The sequence below is a fragment of the Octopus bimaculoides genome, chromosome 18 (assembly GCF_001194135.2).
Source record: "Octopus bimaculoides isolate UCB-OBI-ISO-001 chromosome 18, ASM119413v2, whole genome shotgun sequence".
In the NCBI taxonomy this organism is placed as follows: Eukaryota; Metazoa; Mollusca; class Cephalopoda; order Octopoda; family Octopodidae; genus Octopus; species Octopus bimaculoides.
In genome coordinates, this window is record NC_068998.1 from 16,624,432 (window position 1) to 16,631,409 (window position 6,978).

At 34.9% G+C, this 6,978-nt stretch overlaps 1 protein-coding gene across 4 annotated transcripts in view; it reads left to right on the forward strand.

The window, feature by feature from the left end:
- The window catches only part of LOC106871195 (histone-arginine methyltransferase CARM1), an 83,850-nt gene that overhangs the window by 33,688 nt on the left and 43,184 nt on the right, over positions 1-6,978 (forward strand). For all 4 annotated transcript variants that reach the window (XM_014917538.2, XM_014917537.2, XM_014917536.2 and 1 more), the window contains exon 2: positions 5,044-5,166. In XM_014917538.2, the coding sequence (XP_014773024.1) occupies positions 5,044-5,166 (123 nt within the window). The remainder of the gene's footprint in view (positions 1-5,043; positions 5,167-6,978) is intronic.

Sequence of the window (6,978 nt, forward strand, 5' to 3'; positions counted from 1 at the left end):
ATATATATATATATATATATATATATATATATATATAACCTCATTTATTAGCAATTTGGTAAATCTAGTACTGAGCTCAATATGATTGACTGAACTCTGAAGACATGCAGGAGTATGCCCACAATTGACTAATGATAGAAACCAGTAGAATATAGAACTACTTTAAATTAATTACATTGTCTTATTGCTGTTTAGCGCCACACCAGACTTGCTCCAAGAGACAGATGCATCCTTTCAATTTGCTTTTTTCCATTTACCTATCTGGGATCATACTATCTAATGTTCTTCCTTCCTTAAGATGATAGGGTATAATTTTAGAGATAGTTACCTGCTATTTCTAGCAAACTGAGCAACCATATTGAAGCTCATATGGCTTTTCTTGGTTGTGGTCATCTTTAGTGAATCCAGTCTGTTGGTAATCTGTTGCAACCTCGAACAAATATTTCTTCATTTTAATCAGGATAAAGACATGAAAGCTCATTGATCATCATCAGATTAAAGTAATCTTTTTAGTCTAAGTATATTTAGTTGAGTCTTAAATCAGAGAACAATGGGGGAGGAGCCCCCCCCCCACCCTCCCAGAAAACTCTATTTAATTGGTGTTTATTAAATATGAAATGATTTCAATGGCTTACATTTTTAGATTTAATGTTTGGTGTTAGTAATTCTAATTTTGTTAAATTTGATAAATATGTTGTGGCTTGCATGACATAACGTTTTCCAGAAGAATTTTTTTAATGGTTGTTGTCTTTTATTATGTCTTCTTCTACACTTCTAAATTGACATTTGAAATCCAATTGGTGTACGGATTTGTTAGTTTCAAAGATTATTCCATATATTCCGCCCAACTCCCAGATCAAAGTGACTGCATAGTGCAGCACAATGTGCTTGTGTCTTATGGGGACTACTTGACATGCTGGATATATAGGAGATCCACAATATCACCATCAATGCAGATTTAGCTACTGTGATCTGTTTCTTAGTGGCATAGCTTCAGTTTTTCCACTTCAAGCTGCTGTGATGTTCAGCATGGCTGTGTGGTTAAAAAGCTCGATTCCCAGTCATGTGGTCTTAGGTTCAGTCCCACCGTGTTGAACCTTGAGCAGTTGTTTCCTACTATAGTCCCAGGACAATAAAAGTCTTGACTGAATTTGGTCGATGGCAATTGAAAGAAACCTGTTGTCTATATGTATGTGTTTGTATGTGTGTGCATCTGTTTCTGTGTAATCCTTGTAGATGAATGATTTCCAGTGTTCTATGAAAAACGTGTCCAGCTATGGAAAAAACTTACTTTGCTTGGAAACAGGTGAGGGTTGTTGACAGGAAGAACATCTTCCTGTAGAAGATCTATCAATTCTGTTTGACCCATGCAAGTATAGAAAAGGGGATGTTCATTGATGAGTGAGTGAATGACTGAAGTTCAACTTAACCCTTCAGTGTTTGCATTCTATCAAGCAATGCTTATTTATTCTCATTGTTTTGTATTAATCATACATTATGTTGAAGCTTTGGGATTTTGAAGAGGTAACTGTTAATTATTAGAACGATATTGTAGGGTTGGTGTGAGAGGTCAGTTCTGGCCAGTTTGATAATAAAACGAGTAGTGGCTGTGTGGTAAGAAGCTTGCTTCCCAACCACATGGCTCCGGGTTCAGTCCCACTGTGTGGCATCTTGGGCAAGTGCTTTCTATTATATCTTTGGGCCGACCAAAACCTTGTGAGTGGATTTGGTTGACAGAAACTGAAAGAAGCCAGTTGTGTGTGTTTGTGCCCCCCCCTTCCTCCACACCACCACTCGACAATCGGCGTTGGTGTGTTTACGTCTCCGTAACTTAGCAGTTTGGCAAAAGAGACTGATATAATAGGCACTGGACTTTAAAAAAAATAACTCCTGGGCTCGATTTGTTCAACTAAAATGCTTCAAGGCGGTGCTCCAGCATGACTGCAGTCAAATGACTGAAACAAGTAAAAGAATATTTTGGCTGGATATAGCTAATGCCAAAGGGCTAAGCAACCACATAGCTACATATTGGAAAATATCTGGAATATGTTAATCAAATCAAATCAATTGAAATAATGATGATGACCTTTATGTAGTTTTATGAAAAAATACATTGCATTTACTTAACCCTTTCGTTACCAAACCGCCCAAAGCCGCCCGAAAAAAATTTTGGTTCATGTGACCAAGCCGCCCAAAACCACCCGTAATCACCTATTCATATTTAAATGAGAATATCTGAGCAAATCTCGTTAGTACATTCGTGAAAACACGTGATTATTTGTGTAAACAGTTCAGCTATAGTTTTGTACGACGATCAACGTGTTTTTTTAATTTTGTGAATTTTGGGAGATTTTTTTCCAAATTTGTTCCTGTTGTGTTTTCAAAATTTGTAATCCTGACAAAAAAATGGATACGAATTTTATTCTGTCAAGCAGCGAGTCAGAATTCGAAGGATTTTCCGTTGAAAACCTTGATAAATCTAACTCTGTAACCGCAAAATATTTTAAGACATTCTTTGTGTGTTTACTGTCACTAATACTTTTTCTTTCCTTATCTTATTAGTAAAGCTAGTTCATATTAAAGGTTGCTTCGTTGTTAATGAATTGGCAGAATTGAGGTAATGGTCCAGCTCTTTACATTTTTAGTTCAGATCCCATTGAGGACAGCTATACTTTTCAGTTTTCTGAGGTTTATAACATAAAGTGGTAGTCAAGTACTGGACTCACTTGACTAAGTTCCTCCTCCAGACTTTGTTTCCATATGTTAAGAATAATTAACTTGCTATTTAACTGAAACTTTCATGTAGTGATTAATAGTTTCACAATAAGTTTTTATTTTCTTTCTCTTTCCTTTTCCACTCCTCTTTTGATCTTCAGTCATTATTACAGTAATGGCCAGTTTAGCTTCTGTTTTTAGCACACCAACACATCTCCAAAACAACTTTTCTCTTTCTATTTTCTGCTTTGTGTTTTATCATTTGTAAGGTCTAGTTCTCTTTAGAGCTGCTTTTTCCCTAGGTCCAATAAAATACTGGCATAGCTGGTGGTTTTCTTTGAAATCAATTTGGATAATAATAATGATAATGTTTTCTTTGTTGGCCACATAAGCCTACATAGAACATACAGGGACACAAATACAAAGGCAGGTTTACTGAGTAAACATATAAAACAATAACAAAAATTAACAATAAAATTAAACAAATACAATTCCCTAATAGGGGGAAGACTATTAAGACATGATTAATACAAAACATGCAAACCCCACAGAAAATTACGGTTTCCCTAACCACTCAGGCAAGTGTTTCCTCTTTCTTTTACTCCACTCAGAAGCGCATGCTCAGAGCAGGCCTGTTCACATGAACCATGCTCGCTACTCTTGTCCACCTTTCAATAAATTTGCTAGAAGCAGGCACCTCCCTCTCCATTCTGATCCACCTCTTCAAGTGGAACCTGAAAAAGTCGATCAGAGATTTGCCAGAGAGGAAAATGTCTATCTTCAGCCCTTTCAGTCTTGTCCACCACATAACCGCTTTTGCCACGGCCACCAGGCAGATGAAAACTGCCTGGCCTTCCCGACCAAAGGAAGAGGGCAGAGCAATCTTAACAATAGACTCAGTTGATAGCCGGATCCGTGCGACACGTGACTATTTTGGATAATAATAATAATAATTGTTTCAAATTTTGGCACAAGGCCAGCAATTTTAGGAAAGGGAAATAGTCAATTATATTAACCCTGGTGTTCAACTGGTACTTATTTTATTACTTGAAAAGGTGAAACAAAGTTGACCTTATGGAATTTAATCTCAGAATGAGAAGAGCTGGAGCTACTAAGCATTTTGTCTGACATACTAACAATTCTGCAGCAGCAATAATAATAATAATAATTATTATTATTAATTCAAAACAACAACAATAATAAAAACAAGTTATAATTTAGTGATAATAGATTTCATGTATGATGATATTGTATAGGATACAATATTTGTTATTAGTGTTTTTATTTGTTTTCCTTACACATGTATAAACCCTTCATTATGGTAATTAAAGATGAATAATAATGATGTAGTGATATAGTTTTAGATTTTAGTTTGTATTCATGTATTTTTTTGTCTTGCATGTCTTTGCATTGACACTGCTTTGGTTGTTGGTATATTACATCTCCCGTAAACAATAAACTTGGAAGCTTGATATACATAGACATGGAATAAAATCCCTTATAAAGTAGTACCCTGGTAAGCAGCCATGGAACACTGCCATACAGAGCCTTGTCCAACGTATGTCAGTATACAAAAATGCAATAAAACTAATGATAATCTTCTATTTCGTTCTATGTGTATATTGTATATTCTGTGATTTAATTGATAGTAAATTTGAATGTTCATTTTTTTTTTTCATCTGAATGTTTCATTTCTATTTTACTATTATGAAGAATTTTTTTTATGAATGCTTCTCTACCACATGCTATTGTGTTCAATCCCACAGTGCAGCACCTTAGGCAAGTGTCTTCTACTAAAATGGTGAGCCAAACAAAGCCTTGCAAATGGATTTGGAAGGCAGAAACTGAAAAAAAGCTGTTTGTGTGTGTGTGTCCGTGTCCTTGTCAACATTGCATGATGGTTGTAAACGGGTTTCATTGTCATACAAGCAGTGTCATTTCCAATATTGTGTAAAGACATATCTGGCTGTAGGGAATTTTTAGCTGGTTTAGAGAAAGATGGGTGTTGGCAACAGGAAGACATCTGGCTATAGAAAACCAGTGTTAGTAAACTCTGTCCAACTCAATGATAAAAGTGGATGTTAAAATGATCATGAATGGTAATGAAAATGTATAATAATTTTACTGTCTTCGAAATTTATGGTGAGATTTAAGAATTGGCTCCTAGAACTACTATACTTGAGAGAAAATCATACATAGTTCATATTAAAAAGATAATATATTTTTATGCTGCTTGTTAGAAGTTGATGTGACTTCTGAAGAAATTGGAACCTTTTTTTTTTTTTAATGAAGCCTTGTTTTATGTATTTTATTTTTTTTATTTTCCAGATGGTTCAAAGAAAATTATTATTCCCATTGATTCCAATGCAGACTATGCTCGTGTTGGGCGACAGTCAATTGTTTTCTCCAAAGATCAAACCTCTTTTCAAGCAAATTTTGCCTCAGTCCATGGTAATATATAAATTTAACAATTCACTATCTCATCAGATGTTATGTCTAAATATTGGAAAAAAAAAAAGAATTTTTAAAAATTTAAGCAGTTCATGTCATATATAGTCATTTTTAGAATGAGGGTTAAAAAAAAAAAAAAACGAACTTGGAAACTAAAATGATTTCATTAACCACACTATTATATTGAGAATCAACAGTTACATACCCTACTAAGTTTCAATCCATATTGTCTTAGTAATTTCCGTTTATTAGGTCGTCAAGTATGAAATTTGTAGTAAGGTATATGGTAAATTTGACAGCTGCTTATTTTGCACCATTACTATATTTTGGCAATCTTTATTTTTTGTTAGAAAGCTGACGCATCTATTTCTTTATTCTTATTCATTTTGTGCTTTATAAAGTATTTATAAATCGATTTTTGCTATTTTTGTTTAGAGATGGATAAGTTGGAAATTCGTAGTTTTGAAATATGAGTTCTTTCTTGGAAATACAGCATTACAGACAGCTTGGAATATTAATGGAGTATTTCATTCTAATGTTATTACACAGCAGACAGTATCAAATTGGTTTGCAAAATTTCATTCTGGTAACTTTGTCCTCACAAATGAACAATGTGGTCGACCAGAAACAAAGGTGGATAATGACGAACTGAAAGCCACCGTCGAATCAGATCCATCTCAAAGTGGCCGTGAATTATCGTTGTTGTTTGGTGTTAGCAAGCAAATAATATTGACTCACCTAGTTCAAATTGGTAAAGTGAAAAAGTTGGATAAGTGGGTTCCACATGAACTCAATGAAAATCAGAAACAGGAACATTTGGAAGTTTGCATTATGCTACTTTCTTGTCACAAAAATGAATCGTTTTGGAATCGAATTGTAACATGATGAGAAATGGATCCAGTACAAGAACTGTAAACATTCAGCACAATGGTTGGCCAAAGATGAGCCACCAAAACACAGTCCAAGAAGCAAAATTCATCAAAAGAAACTGATGGTGTGTGTTTGGTGGTCTGATGCAGGTGGAATCCATTATGATTTCATTAAACCTGGCTTATCAATCATAGCTCAAGTATACAGCAGCCAACTGGATCAAATGATGCAGAAACTCAGAAAAAAAAACAGCCTAGATTAGTCAACAGATCCACTCCTATTTTATTGCAAAAGAACACCAGACCACACATTGCAAAAATGACATTGGTCAAATTACAGGAGTTGGAGTTGGAAGTTCTCCATCGTCCACCATACTCACCTGATCTTGCCCCCACTACCATTTCTTCCAGAATTTGGATAACTTTTTGACAGAAAAAAAAATTTAATTCTGACAATGCTGTAAAACAGGCCTTCCAAGATTTTATTGCCTTTAGATTGCCAGGCTTTTACAGTTCCAAGCTGGACAAGCTACTGCAGAAATGGCAAAAGTGTATTGACAGTATGGGTGTATACTTTGATGAATAAAGCTATTCTTTGTATTTATAAAACATTAGCAAACTTTTATTTTTCTACAAATTTCAGACTTGATGACCTAATAATTGCATACACTCAGTGATTGAAGTTCTTATGCTGTTAACTGAGTTATGGAATATATAATAAAACAAGAACAATACGGTTTTTTATTGTTGTTGCCGATTTATCTTACCCTACTCACTATAGCCATTCTTATGTAGCTCTGACTTCCATCTCTGCCACTGTACATCACCTTGCTCATCATCCCCCTCTATTTTTTCACCTATCTTCCTTTCTGAACCACTTCAATCTCTCTTATCTTCCTTTATCCACCTCTATGTTGATATTTCGCATCAACTACCCCCCCCC